Genomic DNA, 22,579 nt, shown 5'->3' with positions numbered 1-22,579 from the left:
GGCGGGCTTTACCGCCGGCGCCCAGCGCGAAAGCCGCGCTGCTCTCCTCCCGGGCCGCGGTGCAGACAGCGGGCTGGCCCTCGGGGGGCCGGTGAAGCCCGCGCCCGGCGCGGCGTGCAGACGCCCTTCTAAAACGTTTCAAAAAGGGCCGCTCCAGATTCTGCCTACGCCGAAATGGAAAGACCGCTTTTCTTTACCCAAAAAGGTTTTTTCTTGTGCAAAAATCGTCGCTCAGAAATGCTGCACAGCTTGGAGTGTGTCCTTTACGTCCGATAAAAGGGGCTGGCATTTAAAACAAGATTATTCAAAATTCGAGAAAGGGTTTGGGAATGTTCATTAAAATCTCCCTAAAAGTAAGGAAAAATATTAAGAGGTTTAGAATTATGTAGTAAAGGCCAATTTCAGTACTTTGACAGGAGGAWCAACAAGGGTTAACACTTCTGAGTTCCATTTTGTTATTTAATTAAGATATTTTCGGTGGGAAGCAAAGGGAAGAATTCTAATGGACACTAAACAACCTGTTACGGTAGCAACAACTGCTGGCCATAAATTTTCCTAAATTCTGTGTGATAAAGGAAGAGTAATTATAACCATCAGTCTTGACAGTATATTTTAAATGGCAGTGAGATGTGCATTTTTATGCCAACAGTTAGCTCTGAAGCCAAGTACCACTGAGGTCAGGATTACAGTAAAAGGGAATCTGTGTATTCCTAGCAAGAGCACAGACATGTGGAGCTGAAAGGAACCACCAAGATCAAGAAGTCCGGTCCCTTGCCATCCCAACGATCACGAGTAAATAGAGGAAGAGAGATATATCGCTTCCCTACACTTTAGAAAGCATTAGACATAACTTCAAAAGCCCAGGCAGGGATTAGCTTTCAGGCACTAGAGTGGAAACTTGTCTCTGTCTGTGTGACAAGATTATACCGTGATCTGAAGGTTCAGTTCAGAACCTTCTTCCAAGGTACACTAGTTGAAAATGCTGTGTTTATTTGATCCCATAGGTGAGTCTGCAATAGTAATGTTAAGGTTTGCAAGCAACAGCTTTCCCTGATGACATGTAAACGGTTTGTTGTTCCAGTGGAAGTATTAGAAAGGGACCTTTTCTTCACCACCCTGGAAATAGCTCTTTATACATCTTCTGAGCACTGCATGTGTTTCACAGTTATAGAAAGTGCAATCTATCTACAAAATAAAGAATCTGATAGCTTGAGTCTCAAATGTTTTATAAAGCAAAATCAGCTTCCAAGAAAAACTGTTTTCCTAGCCATCTATAATATTTTCAGTAGGAGAGAGGATGAAGTTAAAATCTTTTAAGCAAGTGGCTGAAAATTGCATGGTTATATACTCTTCCATGTGGCATGTGTAAGGGGTTATTTCCTTCTTAGAGAATGTACATCTGTGCAGAAGATATGTACTGCATTAGGAAGGCCGAAGTACCACTGGGCATTTTGCAGAGGTGAACTTCAGCTCTCCAAAAGACCACTTACTGTTTCCTAATACCAATCTCATCTTCGTTTACTTTGACTGCACTAAATCATATCGTGATCACTTTCTGTGTTCTCTAGAGTAACTCATTAATTTTGATGCCTTCTAAAACCTTGATCAGTATTGCATTTACATTGGAGAAGTACTTCATAACAAGGCAGGACTCAGTCTCAGGCCTGATCCACACAAAGTGGTATAGTAAATGAATTAAACTGCTGTAAACCCTAAGTAGACACTTTTACATGAATTTAAACATAGCCAGCCTTTTAAACTTGTCTTGGTAAGTATACTAAGGATTTTAAAAATAATATAGCAAATTTTAAACAGAAACAGATGATTGAATCCAAACCATTCTTGTGTTTGAATTTTTTTTTATAGTATAGCTGCTTTTCTATAAGGCATTTGGCTTAGTATCACATTCATATTTTGGTTTAAAAAAATCTGGCATTTAGTGGCATTAAAAGGGCACAGACATTAGGTAGATTTAAAAGTCTTTCATTGACTGATCTCAAAATGCAATCATTAATGTAGTCAGTGTAAAGGACCGTTTCTAGAAGATTTCTTTGGGGAATTGATTCTTYATTTTATCGGCAGTCCTGATGATGCAAAATCTTACCTGGTAAAGTTTGCAGGTAGTGCAAAGGTTGCTGGGTTAGTAAATAACAAAAGAAACCACCTTTTTGTTGCAGGGTAATCTGAATCACCTGGTTAGATGGTTTCAGTCCACAAAAATGTGTTTTAATACAATAAAATGCAAGTTAATACATTGGGGGACAAAGACTACAAGCTATGCCAATAGGATGGAAAACTGTCTTGGGAAATTGTGTGACTRTGGGAAGGACGAAGGGGTCAAATAACTGCTTCAACATGCACTACCAGTGCAGGCTGTGCCTCAAAGGCTAATTCAATCTCTGAATGAATTCAAAAAGAAGAGTTAGGGAAGTGATGTTGCCTGGTTTTGCAGCACTGGAACACAGCATTCAGTTCTGATGTCTATGGTTCTGAGATTGTGCGGGGGGGGGGGGGAATGAAGAGAAGAGGTGGGGAAGGAACAAAAACACAGAAATGATCTGAGGGCTGGAAACACAGGAGTTATAGGGAGAGGACTGAGAAGCTAAGCTTACTCAGTGTATTATGCTTATGGCAAAGCATAAAACAGCAAAAATTGGGATACCATGGGCTGATCTGTTGAGGAGGTAAAGTTGAAGTCAGGCTTTGCTGAATTTCCAGGTTATAATGAGCAAAAAAAAAAAGTTTTTTAAAGCCAGTGAAACTTCTGTGAGTAGAGAAACTCTTGAAAATTACTCAAATTGTTTGTGGTTTTTTTTATTATTATTATATAATGAACCCTTTTTGAAATTCTTGCTTGCATCTGTGACCAGGAGAAAATGTCACTTCTTGAAGTTTAATTTGCATTTTGTCACTGATCCGAAGAAGTCCTTGGTCAATTTCCATTTCACAGATCACAGTTTCCAAAGCATGGTGCAATTTCAGTAAAGAAGAATCAGATCTGGAAACTCTGTGTTTGTCAGATATTAAGTTAATAATCAAAGATTTACTGGTTCAAATGGAACAGCAGACAATTCTAAATATATTCTTTACCAGGTTCAAAATTGACTCAGCTCCTATGTCTGTAAGTGAGACAATATTTCTTTTCCACAGCTACTTTTTCTCACTAATGCCATTAATAATGGCATGATGGCAACCCAGGAAACCAGGCTGCCTGTTCTCATGTTTCATTGCATGTCTTCTGGCACATATTCTTCTAGATGGAAGAGGTACATGCATATAGGCCCTCTGTGAGAGAACATGGTCTATAATGGACCACAGTAAAATTATCCACAGGGGCAAGTGTTTGCCTTTGTGGATCCACTTACAGGACTGAGATGTCCTGAGATCTTAATGTAGCAGAACAAGTATTAAGTTGTGGTCTTCACAATCAGAAAGCAATAATTTTAAATGTGATTGTGATTGATGGAAGCTCTAAAACAGCCCCCCCCCCCAATTTCTTCTGTTCAATATCTTCTTTCTAAAATAGTTTAAAAGTAGAGCTCTAGATAGTAAGAACTACTCCCATTGAGAATATTATGTTTCTTTCTGAAGTCTRGACAGTCCAGTGAACCTGCTTGACCATCCTGATGCGCGTGTGGAGGCAGATGTGTGTTTCACACATGTGTGTGACCCTGGACTCAGAGTCACAATGTGCATGTCAGGGTTTGCCTCTCTGGTTCCTAGGCTGGTACTGAACATTCTCTTTTGGGCTATTAGAGCATTGAAATATATGTTTTTTGCCTCTCTGAACTGCCCTCTGTGAGCTATTTTAGCCAGTTTATCACCATTTCCTGTACCATTCCTGAATTTTAGATTTAATCCTGCACCCATCCCCAATGTTTTTTTTTTAAGATTGAACACTGAATATTACCTGACATCAGAAAGCATTTCCCTGGTGCACACCTCAGAGACTATTTTAAGAAAATACATCACTTGAATTTCCATGCTCATGTTCCCTGTGTATGTAACAGCAAGTCACAGATGAGGTGGGGGTCAGGCAGCCGTTGCAAGTATTCCACAAACAGAGGGAGCTGCCAACTTGTTTAAATAAAAGTTCAAATGCCAGAAAGCAATGAAGAAGGCTGACACTGTCAAGCTGCCTTCCAGGTGTTTGGCTTTCTACACCACCACAGTCTATTCCCCTTCCACCAGAGACCTCTGATCATCCTCTCTACTGATTTGCCCAGAGCAGTCCCTGCAGCTGCACTTCTGAATGCCCATGGGAATATATCAACTGCCTACAGTTTGGAAGTGATGGTATGGAAATAATTATGGGTTGAGGGAAGGACTGATGGGGGAATCCTTGCAGTTCTTTTATGAATTTACAGTGACCACTTAACTATCAAGCAGCACTTCCCATGTTTCCATGGACTGCTTTTTTCCAATTAAAAGATTAACTATTTAAGCACTTCATATTAAAATGTCACAGGGACTTCTGGTAAGTCCATATATGTATAAACTGGAAAAGTCATTTTGTCCTACAGAATTTAAATATTTAAAAATTTTGAAAGTTCTTAGCCCAAAAGGCATTGAGTGCAACCTCTTTGTTTTCTAATAGTGGAGAAGGAGGTTCTTACTGCTTCGTTCAGGGCATGTTGAGTGTAAAGTGGAAATACGTAGATTGCTGAGGGTCTCGGCAATCCAGCTGTCTATGAATCCCTCTAGTTTAAGTGGGGATATTTAAGTTACACTGCTCTGAACCTTCCAGAAAAGTTTTGACTTACACTGGCAGTTATCTTCTGTGCCTTAAAGCATTGCAGACCAGAATCTCATTGCAGCTAAGTGTGTTGAAAGCTTAGCTCACTGAATTCATATGTGACAAGAATTTGACTAGATGACCTGTTACTTTTAATCTCCTTGCCCAAGAAAAAAATCGGTCCTTCTGCCATCCCAAAGATCCATGTTGTGAAGTGAGACTCCCCCCTAGATCTCTAGAGCCTTCTGAAAAAAAAACGTTGTGTCACTGGTAGCTGTAGAAGGCGTGCGCTTGTGTACCACAGCTGCAGCAACCCTTCTGAGCTTAGAACTGTTGCTGATTCTCTGTCTTTTTTCTGAGTGGTCCAGGGGCATCTGGTCTTGCTATGAATATTCTGTTCTTTCACTCTAGTGTCTGGACTACAGCAGCGGAGCCCTGACTGGTGACCTCTGCGAAGACTTGTGTGTGGCACAGAAGCTGGTGTACAAACACTGTCTTTACTATGACAGAGGTAAGAAGGTCATCCAGGCTGACTGGAGAGGCCAGCCCATCATCCTGAAATCCAAAAAGGAAATCTTCTCCAGCTACCAGCATCTCAGTATGCTAGAGGAGGTGGAAACACAGGCTATTCCTGAAACAGAGCTTCTGCTGATGGTAGCCCTGGAGGTCAAAAATGTCCTGGGGCTAGAATTATCTAACAATACCATGGAGCCCCTGTGGATGAGGAGGAAGGGGCCGCATTGGAAAGCACAGGTGGCCAGCATGTGGTCTTTGCTCCAGCAGGAAGAATATATCTACTTCAGTTTACTGCAAGACTTCAGCAAACACGTGCTACGAATTATTGGCTCCTGTGGACATTTCTATGCTGTGGAGTATCTCACAGCTGGACATGCCTGGCACAAAACTCTTTTTCCCTTGGAAAATGTGGTTGGTCCCTCCCTTGCTGGCAGCCGAAGCAGGGTGAGAGCCATCATTGACATTGCACTCAGCTTTCTGGATATGGTGCAGCATTTTGATAACGATTTCTCTCACCGACTTCACTTGTGTGACATCAAACCAGAAAATTTTGCTATCAGGCACGATCTAACGGTAAGTTGGGTGTGTTGCAGCAATCTGAGGTCAAATTCTAGTCTGAAAAGTGGCTATGTAAAAATCATACTTCCCTCCTCACACGTATCTTGGCCAAGTTCTTGCAAAACCAATTCATTTAAAAGTGGCATGGGAGCTTTACTGCTTTTCCCCTTTGTAATATCTGCAGCCACAGTTCAGAGTGCTGGATCCTGCTGCTTGTTTTGAGAAGAACTGTTTATTCACTTTTGAATTGTTTCACCTGCTCAAATGCACTGAGACTGACAGGGTCCATTGGATCTGACAAAGAATGCCTCCTGAAGGCAAGGAGATCTCAAAAGCTGTCAGTGAGCCACAGCAATTATTTCCAGCAGTGATGCTGAAAGGAAAAACTTTGAATTTCAAAGCTAAAGCTGAATTCTCTGGTTTGACATGAGGGGACCCCCCCACACACACAGAGAACACACACATCTTTTTGCTTTAGTACTGAGCTCATTTGGTCTGGAAATCATTAAAGGACGATGACATGAATCCCCCTGGTACTGGTACTGTTTGACTTTTCATTGTACAGCTGTACCCTCAAATTTAATATTTTTAAATAATGATATGGCCCACCCCTGTATTGTTGAATATATCTTGCATTCACTCTGCAGACAGAAATTCCACTGATTTCAGTGGGAATTATGTGTATGGACTGAAGCCACTGTGTAATAAGCATTTGAACCAGACTCACAATTTGCAGTGACATCAGTGGAGTTTCTGCACTCTGAGTGMATATAAAATATCTTCAGGAACTTGAATAATAATTGGTACTCACTGAGTGTTAATATAGTACTTGTATCTTCAGAGTACTGGACAAATGTTACCTAAACATGTAGCCATTAAGAGCAATTAGAGTGCTTCCCCTTCACCCGTCCATTCACTTACATTGTTTATTCAGGTGCAGTACAGCAGTTGAACAGGGAATGGGTGGGGAACTATAGTAAGAAACTAAAAAAGGCATACCAGTGTTTAGGCAAAGTGAGATATGACAGAGGTTCTTCAAGACAGACTTTGCTTATCTTTCTCAGTTACACAGGGCTATTACTGGACATGGCTGAGCACATGTTAAAACATCTGTTTTACTACCTACTCAGAGGAGAAGAGATTTCATTTAGAAGAGAAAGAATATTGGATGCATCTTCCATTACAAGTCCTTTTGGTGAGGCTCAGTTCTCCAGGATCCTCCCGTGACTTCTAGGTCCACAGAGACAGCAGTGACCCTATGGCACAGGAAAGCATTCTACTTCAGTATCTTCTAGGAGAATTAATGACAGAAAATTGTGAGACGCTACTTCTGTCCCTCATGGGTGTACTGGCTGTACATTACATACATCACCTAGTTGGCTGTATCTCCTGCTATCCCTGCAATGGGTGGAGAGATAGGAGATACATAGTCAGAAAGAGGAAGCGGGAAACAAATATTGCTTCTGATCAGTGAGGGTGGAAAGAGACTAAGAAGTAGGAACTCTAGGCTGTTTTACCAATCAGTTCCAGAACAGTGACAGAACAAAGGCAACCTCCCTTCTCTCCCTTCTATTTATTTTAAGCATTTTTTTCACTTGTTTGTTTCCTGTGCCCTGTTTAGAATAATAATAAAAACAAAACCCAGAATAGTCCCACTATTCCTCATCCCACCTAAATAAATGATACTGCCAAGGCACACAGGAATATGTCTGGAGTGCAACAATTTTACTATAAGAATCATTTCCAAATGATGGGGCTAGCTCCTCAGCCCTCATTCCAGCCTTCAGTGCTGTTTCTGCAGTGCAGGGGGGAGGAAATGATGCTGTGGTAGTTCACCCARGGGAACATTAAGCTGCCATGGAGCCATGTAAGAGGTAGAACTGGGAGGAAATCAGGGTGGATATGCTGTATTCCAGGAGGGCTTCCTATTTTAACAGCATCTCAGAGAGAATTAGAAAGATTGCAGCACCTTTAACATGAACCTTAAATTAGRTCAGGAGCCAAACTGTTTCTTTCCTGGATTTCCTCAGGACTCCATACCCTCATCATCATTTACCATCGTAACAAAACTCACCAAATTGCTATCATTACAGGTGGAGAATCACCCAGATATATCTTTACAGAGTCTGGCTGGATGCCTGCACATTTCTGTAATGGCTGATCTTCAGTGAAACCACAGAACCCTTTGGCAGCTGCTTGTTTAAAAGCCAGGGCTGTTCTGCATAGCAGAACAATTGTTCAGATGGTTAAAGGTGCTCAGTGTTAGCAGACACCTCACCAGGCTGTTAATGCCCAAGGTCTTGGGGAAGGCCACATCCCTTTTACTGTGTCTTCGCCCTGCCCCAATGCACCAAGGCCAGACACAAGGATCTCCAAAGAATTTATCAGCAAAACTGCAGAAAGCTTAAGGAAGGAAAGAAGGAAAAAAAAAATTTTGCCTGTCCAAATGCGTGAAATTCCCCAGGCTACGTCATGATTATCAAGCTCTCCAGGAAGCTTTAAAATACTTGAGATTTTAAGCTATGCCTCATCACTTTAAGATTTTCCCTCAGGGGAGAGGATGGGGGAGTAAAATAAAATCAAGATTAGACCTTGTTTTTTTCCTTTGCCTGAAGAAGGTTTGTTTGGCCTTCTACCAGACCAGACATCTTTAGTTCTGGGGCTGATCCAGCTGCTGCTCCAGCCACACAGGTCAGCTTCCCATGTTATTTGGGAGGCTGAATCTTAAAAATGAGACTATCATTTGAGCCCAAGTAAATCTGCTTTGCCCAGGTCCCAAACATTTCCCTCCATGCAAATTTACTTTAGCTGCTGCAAGATAGAGTCTCTGAGTCGAGGTTCTGATTGTTAAATGTTAAAAACATCATGTCTGAATGTGTGTTGATTGCTGCATTCATAGCACTGAAGGGAGATTTTTCACTTTGTTCACCCACAGTTTTTCTCAAATCAAGCAACGGCCATCCTGTCGCTGTCTTCGTTTCTTTCCCTGTTTATTTCTGTGATTTTCTTAAGTGGAGTATTCATAGGTGGAGTGACATTGATAGAAACAGGCTACAGCCCTTCACTCACGGAATGGTTTCGAATCCAGCATAGACAGCAGCTATGCAGTGCTGCACGTTCAGTATTTTGTGAGCTTATAACAGGACAAGAAAAGTGATTTGTCCCTTCAGTCCTCACTCATCTGCTGAGACCAGTTGCTGACTGGACCTTGTTAGGGACCATATTTCTGGGCAAGCAGAGTAAGAACCATGCATGATAAATGAATAAAGCTGTAGCAAACAGGAGTGCGCAAAGCCCGTCCCAACTTTAAAAAACCTCAGGGAGTTATTTCTCCAGCTGAACAGATGCAGACCCACTGAATGAAATGACAGGATTGAGGGAGCCCATGCCAGGTGCAGATAGCTGTACACATCACACTGCTCCTCTCCATAACATTAAAGTCAGGGCTGACCAACGGTTAGTCTGAGAGGCAGATTGTGAAATGATACTATCTGGCCCCTGGATAATTCTCTACCATCATATAATTAAAAGGTTGAGTAGCCATCTGCATAAACTACAGCAAGTAAATCAATCCTCAAATTGTATAGTCCTGGTTTAAGAGGAATCAGTCCATTTGACTCCAGGGATTGTCCACAGATACTTTTGCCTTTCCTGGTGTCTTAAGCATTGGCTGTTATTGGTTAAAAAGTGCTATTCATAAGACTACTGCTGCTCAGTTAAGCAAAAGAAAGCTCTTGCACTGTAATCCCAGTTCTCTATTGGCAGATGCATTTCCAAGAGAAAACAGCAAAGGAATGCTTGCTCAGAGTGCTTGCTATCCCATTGTGCTGTGCCAGCGTTGATGGGTTGTTTTGATCCACAGGTTGTGGCCATTGATGTGGATATGGCCTTTTTTGAACCCAAAATGAGGGACATCCTTGAACAGAACTGCACAGCAGATGAAGATTGTAATTTTTTTGATTGCTTTTCAAAATGCAATCTGAAAATCAGAAAATGTGGAGCGCAGAGAGCCAATAACAACTTGCAAGTAAGTAGACACAGCTGCTTTATGCATCCATTTCTTTTAAAATCACATTAACACATTAACAACAAAATGTATGGTATGCACTAGAACACTGTGAGATGAAGATAGACATCTTTTCCAATGTGGCTACGTAATCGCCATTCTCATTCAGAAATCCCATCCTGGGGCATGCAGACAGACCTTGATATTCACTAGCATTTATTTGCCTTATTTTCATGTAGCTGCTACAGAGGCTGCCTGTCCAATGGCAACAGAAATGAGAGTGGAAGAACTAGAAGCAGGGGATTATCATTACTGTCACCAGTACTGGTAAAGTCAGGGCTGTCTGCCTGTAAACTGTGGGGGGTTCTGGCTGTGCTTCTCCACTATATGTAACTTGTACGCAGCTGTAGCGGGGAGAGGAGTCCATAGGGTGCCCGGACCTGGAAGGAGGTGGGTTGTAACTCAGCTAAATTGTGCTGATGGCATGCAGAAAGGCTGGGGGAGCACAGCTCAGCTGCCTTTTGCCCGTTTCTCCCACCCCCTCACCCTCACCACTTGTTATGCAGAGGTACAAGAGCAACCTGAGACAAGGGGGATTGCTCTGCTAGAGAATAGCCTCGGGAGAAGCTGCTTTTCTATATCTTGCTCTTAGAATGGCTGGAGGCATTTTGGATTCTGCTGATGCAAGAGACTTTGCTACAGTCCCAGAGAAGCAGCAGGGCATTAGTTACAGCTCCTAAAGGACAACAGCCTGCTCTTTTTCCTTTCCGCAGGTCATTTGTGACAAAATATTCCGTCACTGGTTTTCTCCAAATCTCAGAGGACCCCTGGTTTCCTTCCCCCAGCAGTTGCAGTTGCAGAAGGCTGTGCGTGAATGCGCAGAGCCAGCGCATGAGGATGCTACCATGCACCAGAGAACTCCAAAATCTCTCTCTGAGTTATACCATCTGCTTCAGGTCAGCCAACGTGAACTGCAAAGGGCAGAGTAGACGCAAAGGGCAGAACTGCAAAGGCCTTGTCACAGCCCCTGTAAAGGAAGCTGCATGAGAGGCAGCTTGTGTTTTCTTTCTCCCTCATCCTTCTTATCCATTGTATTACATTTACAGCACATAAATTGTTTTCCTGCTATGCAAATGAAATTCGTGGCTGCAGGTGCCGCATGTCCTGTCAATATCCTTTGAAGCGTGAAATTGTTTTGTTATCTGGATTCCATTCTTGCTTATTTTCCTGAGCTAGTGCTGGCGCTCTCCATCAACATTCAGCACGTCATCTGCTTACCCCAAGAGCTGTAGTCACTGCTCAGATAGCATCTGCCTGAGTGCTGTGCTCAGAGTGATGATGCATTTACATATGGATGGTGCTTTGAAGATGAAAAGTAAGTGAAGCAAAACTAATATCAGTAATTTAAAATAGTGTGCGGGTGGGTGGGGGTAAGTATGTGAGTGGTGTCTCTTTCTATTGCACAGTACAATGAGGTTTTTAAAAGCAGGGACAGAGTGCTCTGTATCAAAAGACAACCTCAAATAGGGAAATCTATTGCCACAAGAGTGAAGAACTGCTTTTGTACAAGATTCTGTTTTTGGTGTCCCCAAATGCATTTTCTCTGGTATATTGCATTACTTGTGCCATAGCAAACTTTCTGGGCAGAAATTGTATGAAGGTACTTAGGACTTTTCTACAGGAATATAGTTATACCCATGTTTCATTACCATGTGGATACTCTTATTCTGCAATGAAGAGATATGAATAATACTGCTGAGTTTTCCCATGTGAACAAGCCCTCAGGCACTTGAGCATCAGAGCACTTGATAAGCACTAGCTTGCCAGAGAGCCGAATGACCCAGGAATGCCAACAATCTGTCCTTTGCACTGAACAGAATACCAAGACCCTGAGTTTTCTTACACAGTATTTTTTTTWAATGAACAAAAGGAAATTTTTGGAAGAATTCCTCATCTTGCAATCAGGGAGACCAATTACATAAATAAAGATCCTCAGATTAATATAAAAACATTAGATTTGCCTTTGTAACTTGTGCAGCCTTGTCTGGAGAATCTAACACAAAAGTTCAGAAGATGTTGTATGTGTTTAGGCCCAATATTGGTTAATACACCCATGAGCTGTTTTTGGCATGAAGACCTTAAAAACCTGGCAAAAATAAACCAACACCCTGTGACAGTCCTCAGTTCAGAAAGGACTCTTCAATCTTAAGACTGACAATGCTGGTTTGTGGGTGTGAGACACATAACACCTATTGTTTTTCATTTTCATATTCCTCAGCTTTATGACAGTCCTGGAGCCTCTGAGCAATAATTATTCGTAAGATTTTTATCTCTGGGCAACAGTTGTTCTTTAAAGTGATGATAAAGACTGCTTGTCACCAAAAATGTGAGCTGCTTAGAAGATCTTGACACTAATCCAAGATTAGCTCAAATTTTCAAGCTACCATTCGTGTGTTTTTTTCCCTATTTTTTTGCAGTAAACTCCCATTATTTTAAAAATCACTCACGTTCTCAAAAAGCTCATTGACAGCACAAGGTCAGCTGTCCTGCCTGGGGCGGCACCGAAAACAAATTGCTTCCAAGCCAGAACTAGAACTCAGGAGTTCCTGACTTGTAAAGTTGTGTTCAGTTCACACTTCTCTAACTAGAAATACAGAAAATATTTCAATATTTTAAGATCATCCTTTGCAAAAGCAGGAAAGCAAAACAGAGTAAGAAGAAACCCAAACTCTAGAACAAGCTCTGTTACAAAGTTGTGAAACTGATGGAGGAGAAAATTATTAAAGATATAATCAGATTATGGTAAAGGGTTGGGGACAGATAAAGTATTTTAGGTAGAGATAAGATGAAAAAGGAATAAATGAGAAACAGGAAAAAATGAATTCAGAAATATGGCTAACTTTGTGAAAACTTGGTTTATGATGTAAGACAAGAAACTGGCATTTAGTTTGGAGAAGAAGAGACTGAAGGGAGATAGGGTAACAGGTTTTGGAAGCAGAAAAAGGCTAATACAAAGAGAAGGGGAGTGCAGCCCTATCCAAATTTCCTTGGTGGATATGACAAACAAAGAAGTTAAGTTGTAGCAAGGAAAATTCAGGTTAGACATTTGTTACAGGCTTTCTTACAGTAAGAACCGTGGTGCACTGGAACAAATCATTTGGGAAAACTTCAGTCTTCATAACTAACAATTTTTAACTACCGGCTACAGTGAGTGTCTGTCAGGAGTGATGTAAGTGTAGCTGAATCGATGATCCTGCCTTGAGACAGCCTTTTATCCCCAGCTCCTGTGATTCTGAGATTATCAGCCTGTGTTGGTACTGTTGCCATTCACTCTCAACAGAATACGGACTTCAAAGACATTAGGATAGGTAACTCTCCTTTATGTTTCATGTGCAAACCTGTGGGGTTCCTTGRAGTAGGAAAGCAGAGAGCACTGTTACCTGCAACAGAGCCTGGTGGCATGATCAGGGTTCATATGTCCCCCCCAAACTGAAAGGCACTGATCCTTGCAAGATCAGCAGCAACTCAGTACATACCCCAAATGCTGCTGGGGAACCTGAGCAGAGCTCATATATTATGACTGTCCTGTTTCCCTGATCCCATTAATTCTTTCCCCCTTCTGGGCCCAGAAAGTACCAGAAGAAAAGAGCAAGMACAAAGCCCACCCCTGATGCTGTGTAGCAGTGATACACTCCATCGTGGTAGGGTTCCCCTTCCCAACTGTAGGTCTGCATTTCAAACAGTCAGGTCAAGTTTCTGTTATCACAGTGTTTCAGTTTTAAAACAGGAGAAAAAGGACATAGTAAAATGAAACCTGGTGGCAGCAAAATGCTGGCAGAAACTACACTCTGTTCAGAAGGACATTCTCCTTGGCAGGATTTAGAAAGGGAAATTGCCTCTGACAAATTTCTCCAGACCCTTCAGGGCTTAGCAGCAGTCACCTCCACCTCACAGGACCTCCTTCCCCCACGCTTTCCCAGCTCATTAGGTTTCATTTCTTCTTTTCAGGACACAGAGAACAATCCTCATGAACAGTGCCTTAGAAACTTCTCAGTAGCAAAGCAAATGGATTATTTGTTCTTGGCCGCACTGTGAGATTGCATATCACTTACGCAGCCAACTTTGACTGGCTTTGGTACACCTTCATTGATGAATAGAAAGACAAGGAGAATCTAACAGATTATGTGAACACAGAGGGCTTGTTTCTCCATTGCCCCCTGTGCATCTTGTAAAGTCACTCAAACTCAGGAAAAGGAAGAGAAAAATACTACCGTGATGCAAATGAAAAATTCCAACTTCTTTTTCATAGGTACCAATGACCAAAGGAGGAATAAAAGAGTAGGAAAATGGGCCTTTATCTCCACAGTACTCAAAGAAAAGAAAATGAAGATACTGGTTTTGTTGCCATTTATCTTAAGCAGGCAGATGCAAATTGCAATCATGAAAATGGATTATTTTACACCCATGTTTTATGGTGCAAAAGTCTATACAGGTATTGGGCAGTGAAGAATTTGGCCCACATGGCCCATTTCTTCCTTCTCACAAAGGCCTTTTCATGCTGCCTTGGCAGTAGTGGCTACCAAAAATAGCACTGACATAAAGAGATACCCAGCTGGCCCATACTTTAGAGGGCATGGCCAGGTCAAATGGATATTGAATGAGTCTTGTGTACTGGTGAACCCTGGCTGTTGGCACAGTCTGTTGCAATACAATAGCCAGCAGCAATAGCTGGAAATTCTTCAGTGAAACATTCCTGGGGTATAGTCAAAAAATGAAAATTTGTCAGGAATGATATCAGTTATATATATTATATACTCAGTTTTGAAAACCTCTAAATGGAAAAATCTACAAGTTAATTTCTCAGTTTAACTTAATTCATACTGAAAAGGTTTGCAAAGTAAAAAGATGAAGTTTGAAATTAATCACAATTTTTAAAAAGTGTTTTGACTGATCTACATAGTGAAGCTTGTTAGTGCCTTCAGCATTTTGTGATGTTGACTTTTCATCCCAACTGTGATGAAAAATTTTATGAAAGCTCAAAATCTTTTGCAGAGATTTTCTCACCCAGCCCCGCTGGGTGAGATTTTAAAAAGGAGCCCCAGATTTTAAAAAGGAGGAGATCCGCAAAGTGGCTTTAAAGTCATCTTTGCTTCCCACTTCATTTCTGCATATTGGTTAGGCTATTAACTTTGGCTTAAAGGTTTCTGCCTGGCTTCCCTCACTTTGAAGTATCTCCAAAGCACCTGCCTACTTGGCATCCCTGTTTGGTATCTACTTTACTGCAGCTTTGTGAAATTACAGACTGCATAGGGTTCTTCCTGCTGTTCTTTGTTCACCCATACCACATAAAAGATGACTTCTCTTATATAGATTTATTAATAGCAGTTGGCTGCACTGGAAATGGCCACTTAATCCAGCAAGTCTGTTCCCTTTAAATTGATCTGAGCCTCATCTCTTTGCTTGGTCAGTCTGTTCCTCACTCCTTTTCTCCCTGTAAAAATGGCACTACCTCTTGATTCATTTATAGCACTTGGTGCGTTAGTGCCTTACTCAACAATTTTCTCCCCATATTTATTGCTCTCCGTGAAACAGGAATGACATTAAGTCATTGTTTATTCCTTCTCTGCATCTCGGGTAACGGCATGTGTTTCAACTCTGCAATAATCTAAATACACTATCTGTTCCCACATTTTACAAGAGGTGAGTACAGTTGGAGGTCTACTTCATAACCTTTAGGAAAGATAAATTCATCCCTCTTCTCAAGATTTGCACAGAACAACTACTCCTTAAAATCAGATTTTTGTCCATTTAGTATTATATGCTTTGCAAAAATATCTGCAAGTGATAGTCACACACTGGGGTAATGTGGAATGGAGCAAAACTCCCCCACCCCAAAAGATTTACATAGCCTCCCTTGGGCTTTTGGCGTTGACATAATGGTGATTAACCCAGAGCAGCAGGTCATAACTATAGCTGCAATCTCTCATATAAAGCCTGCTACTCCCTGGTTTGAATACAGTGACACCCCACTCCGGCCCGAGAGCATTCACATACATTGCTTGAGGCAGCAATAGATATAATAACAGGTATTTGGAACGGGGGAGGAAAGAGGGAGGGGTTTGCTTTCTTTTGATTAGAAACACTGATTGAACAAAACATTTCCTACAGGTGAAAAATGGGATTTGGAAGTTGAAGGAGTCAGGGACTCCTCATTGATTTTTTCCCCCCATTTGAAAAGCATGGACCCAAGCTACCTGATTTATTCCTTACATGATTAAAAAAAAAAAAAAGCATAAAAGAAGCCATATACCATATTACTTCACTTTCAACAGATCATATTGTTGCATGTAATGGCCTGGGAAGGTAATAAATGGCAGCTTTTAATGAGTATCAGGTTGTAACTTTGGAGCCTTGCAGTTCTAATATCCGTTTACACATCTGGACAACCAACTGCAAAAAAAACCCCACAACTGGCATCATTGGAGGAGTACAATCAGACTAGCAACCTTGGCAGATACTCTTAGAAGCCTGGCACAGATAAAAGTTGAAATCAGCCTGTCGGGACAAATCTACAGTGAATCCAGGCAACAGGCCGTGTCACTCTCAAAGAGCCTTAGTCACTGGCACTGGCACTTTGCAGGAGCCTCAGTAAAATCAGTGGAAAGGTTTACTTTTTGGCAAGGCTTTCAGTTTGCAGAAAAAGGCAGCAGCATGTAGAGAATGAAAGAATGAGTAGCTGGGAAGAATGAAAATCCGAGAGAACTGAGCTCAGAACCAAAGGTAGTAAGAAACTCTGTATTTAAAAATCAGAAAAAGTCAAGGACTTGCTTGGAAAAAAGTCCCGAACACTCATTTGRTAGTTCTTTAARATATACAACAACAACAAAAACCCAAGAGATACAGACATCTCCGTATTCAGGTATATGTCTAAGGCTCTATCAAGTAGAGCCTTCTTGTCAGCCAAGAAGAAAAAAGGAGGAAAGACTACTTTTCTTAATAAAAGTGTTGTATGTCTATAGCTTGTAGTATTTTAAAAAGTACTGAAATCTCTAGAAAAGCTATGGTCCATAATCCTGGGGTTTTTTTTAAGTTTTGATAAACTAATATCCTGCAGGCTTGGGACCTTGAACAGCAGTGTGATTGCTGAGCTCCTTTAAAACTCTGTGATTATTTTYGCCTTCTGAAATATGCTTTGAGCTTCTTTTCTGCAAACTGAAGAGGCTTTTTCCTATACTACGAATGAGCATATGTGRTAACAGCAGCAAGATCCAGTGCATAATCGCTTCCACAAGCATCTGCTGCTAGTGCTTTCAAGATACGTGTAATCCAAGCTGGAGAGTATTGTGAATATCTCTCCTTTTCCCTTGCTGCTTCCTTAGTGGTTTGGTTGTAGCTAGTTAGAAACAGAATCCCCCATCCTGCTTAAATTGGTCATAATCTCTCCAAGATTCATGCTACAGCAGGAAAAGACCAAACTGTATTGAGTTCAGAATGGGTTCATTCTCTTAAAGGTATGACATGTAAAGCTGCAGAAAAGAACAAAAGTTAATGTTTATTGCTAAAAAGAGGTACTCTGGCTAAATGCAAACAGCTGAACAAATAGATTGTTCAGCCAATACCCCATGCAAATTTATAGATTAACATTTCTCTGTATTTGTATAATTTAAAGCTTTGGTTTTTTCCATTCAAAAAAAAAAAAAAAAAGCAGGACCTGTTTACTGCCCCAAATTTCACATGTATGCCAATTACTTCTTTTCCATTTCCATGTGGGACATTTCAGGCTGTACCACTGTACTTATGAAATGAATATTCTCCATAGTCCCAAGAAAGTTAATATTTAGGAGAACATTGTTCCCCAAGGATTAAATTTGTCTCTAGTTCAATGGCTATTAAGCACCATTCTTATCTTGCAGATAGTTATCAGTGGCTAGATATCTATTACGTGGAACCAGGGCCTGATTGGTAGACTTGATGTCTAACAACAACTAAATAATTATCCATGTAATTACTCCAGCTTTCAGAATTTAGCTTTTAATGTAATAATATCAGTATTATCCCATCTGATTCTAGATTATATATGCACAAACAAATGTTTTGTCAAACATATATTCAGGTACACTTTCACAAGGATTAAGACTATAACTGACTCTTGGTGATACTGTGTATTCAGACTACACCATGGAGAAACAAAAAACCCCTACAAACTTATATCCGTGGCCTTTTCCTTTAGTTATCCTATTCAACTGTGGAGTAAAGGCACTACGTATGTACACAGAGACTCGTATATCTATTTGTTGAACTGTAACTTCACGAATAGTCCATAAATGTATGGCATTTTTATTATTCATATTCTATATAAATTGGGAAAATGCAAGAGTAATTAGCAATATGAATGAACACTGCAGAATTTATAAAAATAATGAAAAATTAATGGAATGCGTAATGAAATTCTGCCTTTTTACCCATTGATTTCCCTGGACTTTCCTAGAAGATTAAAGAGTTAAATTTGTTGGATCAAATTCTAGTCTTCAGCTCTTACAAAATATCAGATGAACAGTATTATATTAGCCAAAGCAATATTGCTTAAGAGGCATTAGGTAATGCAAGCACCCTGCATGTGTTTGCATTGCCCTTTCTGTAGATATCTCTCAAATAAGGAGAAATTAAGCCAAGACTCGGACAAGAAAGTGATAAGCACTGCAGAGATGCTTGCAAATGGAATTTACATTAAATAGCAGGGACAGATCTTCAGCCCCACTTCATCCTTTTTATGTTCATTTTCCCTTGTATAAGTACTTACACAAATTCACACATAATATTAGGGCATGTTTTTAGGCTCAGGTTGGACTTTGCTTTACACTGGCATAACTTGCTGCCATTTCAGTGTTTACTCTTGATTCATGTCAGTAGGAAAGCAGAAGCTCCTTTCATTTCAAGCAGGCAGAGATAGGAGTAATATGAGTGATATGTTCATTTAATACATGTGAGAATACAAAAGTTCCACCGCAGCCCAGAGCTTTTTTCACCCTGGCTCAGAGCAAGGGCAACATGGGGCTGCACTATCTCAGAAGCAATCCAAAATTACTCCTCAAGGACCACAACAAAGAGCATCACTGTCACTGCCCTGCATGTAGGCAGAGTGGTGGTGTCTGGCACGCTGGCAGCAGGACCACAGCTTCACCTGTATCACAGCCTCCTCTCGCCTCTGGGAAAGGGCAGCGAGCTGTGGGGAACAGGTTTGTCTTTCCTCCTTTCCTTGGACAAAAGTAAGGCCTGCCAGCTCAAGGCTACAGCTCGCATTGGTTCCTCCTTGCTCCTGCTCTCAGCGCTATGTAGCTACCTTGGCATTTTGTCACCCACACGGTCCTAGGCATGATGATCTAAAGGCCAGAGGGGAGCAGTGTCTTGGTTTTTGCAAATACAGGAGGTAAAACAGAAAGCATGAAATCAAAACATTTAAAATAAGTCTTTGAACCAAAGCAGAAACTGAGTGACAAGACCCTAAGATCAGGACAGCTTGGACAGTTGGGCAATGAGTTATGTGCCTTAGCCCCCCCAGTTCTCAAGCACAGGTTCACTAGGAAGTAACAGCCACTTCTCTAACACATCTTAATAGGCTGCCAGATGGGCTGTGGCGATTTTTAGCACAGTTCCCAGTTCCGAGGTATCTACAGCAGGAAAATCTGTTGTAATGCTCTCAGACTGGCACCCTTGCAAGCCAGTTGAAGAGGGCAGAGATYGAAGGAGAGCAGGGGCTGGATTAATCTCTGCTCAGCAGAGGACCCCCTCCAAGTGCTGGCGCAATGGTGGGGCTCTGGAAGGGGGAGCTCGGCCACCACTCAAGGTCCTCTGCCTCCGGGGCCAATGAAAAGAGCCTTTCCCTTGCTGAGGCTGGTGCCTCAGGGAAACACTGCATTCATGTCAAGGGCAATGAAAGGAAACAAAGCAAATAGCACTGGGCAAGTTGCTCATGTACTGATTTCACCCTGTTCCCACAGTTGCAGGATTTTCACAGCCTCATACAATCTTCACTGAGAAAGACCTGCTCTCACAATGCACACGCTGCAAAAAGATTATAGGGGCAAATTTAATACTATCTGCTTTTCAATGCAGGAAATAGAGAAAAAAATTCTGAGTATTCAGTACAAAATGAGGCAGCTTTTGGGGAAAGTGTAAAGGAAGAGAAAGAATTTAATGGGCTCCATTTCATATTTTAGGCAGTAAAGCACAGTAAGGTGATGTCTAATCTGTAGTCAAGGAATTTACAGAGCTGTCAGCTAGGTCAGATGCTGATAGTGGTCTCTGGAAGCAGCCAGGATTTCAGTGCAGGCACACACACCTGCTAAGGCACTTGAAGAAAAAATCTGGTAGCTGGTGTGTGCTACTATGCGGCTATAAATATTTAAACTAGCTGCTCCAAGTACATGTACTCAAGCTGCAATTATGCTGGAATGCAGAGCAAAGCTGGAGCAATGTCAGATCAATATGTATGGGTTTTCAAAGGGTCTTTGTGTATATCTCTGTGGACACTTCTACTATGAAGTGCAATTAAAAGCAGAAGATGACACATATAGACATAACAACCCATGTCTTCTAATTAAAAGAAGAAAGACATACCAAAGAATACAGCCTCTCTCACTCTTGCATAAGAATAGGGGAGATTATTATGAGAAGAGGCTGTGAACTGGGCTTATTCAGCCTTAAGAAGACACTGCTGTCTACAGCTAACTGGAGGGTGTAGCAAAGGTGGACCCAAACTCTTCTCAGAGGTGCACGGTGACAGGACAAGAAGCAATGGGAAAAAGCTGGGACATGGTCAAACATATAAAGATGTTTTAAAGATGGTCAAACACTGGAACAGGGGCCCATAGAGGTTGTGGAGTATATCTTGGAGATACTCACACTTGACAGGACAAGGCCCTGAGCCTAACAGTAGTGATACATAGGTCTAACAAGGCCTGCTTTGAGCAGGAGGTTGTATTAGGTGACCTCCATGTCTGAAAGCCTGCCTGCATCCTTTCCAAAAATGTCACCCACAGTTTAAAAATCAGAGAAACATAATCTTCTGTCTTAACAGTTATTACTCCAAATACCCAAATGTTTCTTATAGCTGTGGATATTCTTTATACGAAGGAGCCAAAAGCACATATTTGGCTAGCATTTGTCTCTGTTTAAAAAGTGCTCTATCCAGTTGTTTTCAGGCATCTTCTGCTCTAAGCTTAATTACAGATTTCATACTCTGGCCTAGCCAAAGCCAACTCAATCTCTGAGGAGGCTGAGGAATGATGAGTACAAGAGTTTCGTGAACGCCAAGGAACTCCAGAGCTGTATTGCCAACAGGATGAATCCTCGGCAAAATTCTTATGTCCTGAGACTAAATCTCTACCTAAACGTTTAAGCCTATGTGGTTTTATTTAAAATATTTTGTTGTTTGTATTAGGCTACGTGGATAAGGGCCTCAGTATGCCAAGTGCTGTACAAGCCCGGAGTCATAAATAATACCTGAATCTGCATTCACATTAGGACCCCTTTACACTTATACTCTTTAGAAGACCTTCAGGAACAAGACCACAGTGTAAAACAAATTCAGACTCAGGTCCGCTAGTATGGTGTTCTACAGTGTGACTTGTGTACTTCCCCCAAGAGACCCTCAACGTTGAGGAAATCCCATCATTTCTTGTTTAGCGATCTTAGACACGACTGCAAGATTAAGGATGTAAAGAGACCAACCAAACATTGGAGGTACAAACATTATGAAAGGTAATTGTCATGTAAGCAGCAGAGACTTATAAAATAAATTCTGTAGAATTAGTAGTTGTTCAGCTGAATAAGAAATAGCAGTATTCTAAATAATGTATCACTACTGTTAGAAGCTTGAATATTATTGCTTTTTCTCCCCAAAGAAGTAGTATATGTAGCAGATACAAAAGGGTTGTTGTTTAGGCTTTTTGGTTTTTTTTTAAGAGTTATGCCAAGCTGCTGTTTTCAAACACATGTCAGTGCTGGGAAGAAATGGGCATGTATCCATCTTGCCTTCAGGCCAAGCCATTTAACCAGGACTGGGAATACTGACAAACTTTCTCAATCTCTCTCTCCAGCATAGCTGTATAAAGCAATCCTTTGCAGCTCTCTGTAGGAAAATGGCCAGTAGAAATATCATGCCGCGTGCTTCCGTTTACCAAGTGGAAAATTATTTTTAATGTACTCCTGAAGAAAGGTAACAGGTAAGGAGCAAGTGTTCTTACAGTCATTATAAAGGGGTACATGTCAATCTGTAGATCAATAGCTGGCCCAATGCCATTCGCTTCTGGATGGAAACCTACTATTTTTACAGAGTTCTGCTCACAGCAGCTGAGCATCAATGCTAAGTAATGGGTGTAGCTATTAGGGAAAAAGCAAGCGTGACAGCACCAGTCACGGAGCCCCGATGAACATCTCCGCACATGGCTGCTTCTTCTAATCACCACCAGAATTTAATGAGACACCTGCAGTTTATCAACAGGCTTGTTCCAACATAAATTGCCCTGAGAGTACAAAGTCCTCTTTTAAAAATATTCTTCAGTAAACCATAAACCACAAAGAGTTCATTGTCATGAATAACACACTCCTCATTAGTTTATAATTGTATGAGCCCATATTCCCCCACAGATGACCTACAACAGATCTGAAGATTAAGTCAAAAGCTGTTATGATCTCCTAATTAGCACAATTTTCATCCATTTTAGTTTTCATCAATAAAACAGCGCTGGAGACCTTGAAACTGA

General features: G+C 41.2%; 1 protein-coding gene across 5 annotated transcripts in view; it reads left to right on the top strand.

Annotated features, from left to right (window-relative positions):
- Positions 1–22,002, top strand: part of FAM69C (family with sequence similarity 69 member C) — a 23,133-nt gene extending 1,131 nt beyond the window's left edge. Inside the window, exons 1-6 of one of the 5 annotated variants that reach the window (XM_026064335.1) lie at positions 2,565–4,296; positions 5,147–5,824; positions 9,672–9,836; positions 10,589–11,190; positions 13,097–13,183; positions 13,824–14,138. In XM_026064335.1, coding sequence (XP_025920120.1) covers positions 4,294–4,296; positions 5,147–5,824; positions 9,672–9,836; positions 10,589–10,804 — 1,062 coding nt within the window. In that variant the 5' untranslated portion in view covers positions 2,565–4,293 and the 3' untranslated portion in view covers positions 10,805–11,190; positions 13,097–13,183; positions 13,824–14,138. Of the gene's footprint in view, positions 1–2,564; positions 4,297–5,146; positions 5,825–9,671; positions 9,837–10,588; positions 11,798–13,096; positions 13,184–13,823; positions 14,139–21,913 lie in introns of those variants that run through there. The other 4 variants (XM_026064332.1, XM_026064336.1, XM_026064337.1 and 1 more) reach the window with 4 other exon arrangements.
- The last annotated feature ends 577 nt before the right edge of the window (positions 22,003–22,579 follow it).

The sequence above is a fragment of the Apteryx rowi genome, unplaced genomic scaffold (assembly GCF_003343035.1).
Source record: "Apteryx rowi isolate R43461 unplaced genomic scaffold, aptRow1 scaffold_213, whole genome shotgun sequence".
Classification (NCBI taxonomy): Eukaryota; Metazoa; Chordata; class Aves; order Apterygiformes; family Apterygidae; genus Apteryx; species Apteryx rowi.
Note: the sequence above shows the minus strand (reverse complement) of the source record. Positions and strands in the feature narration are given on the sequence as shown.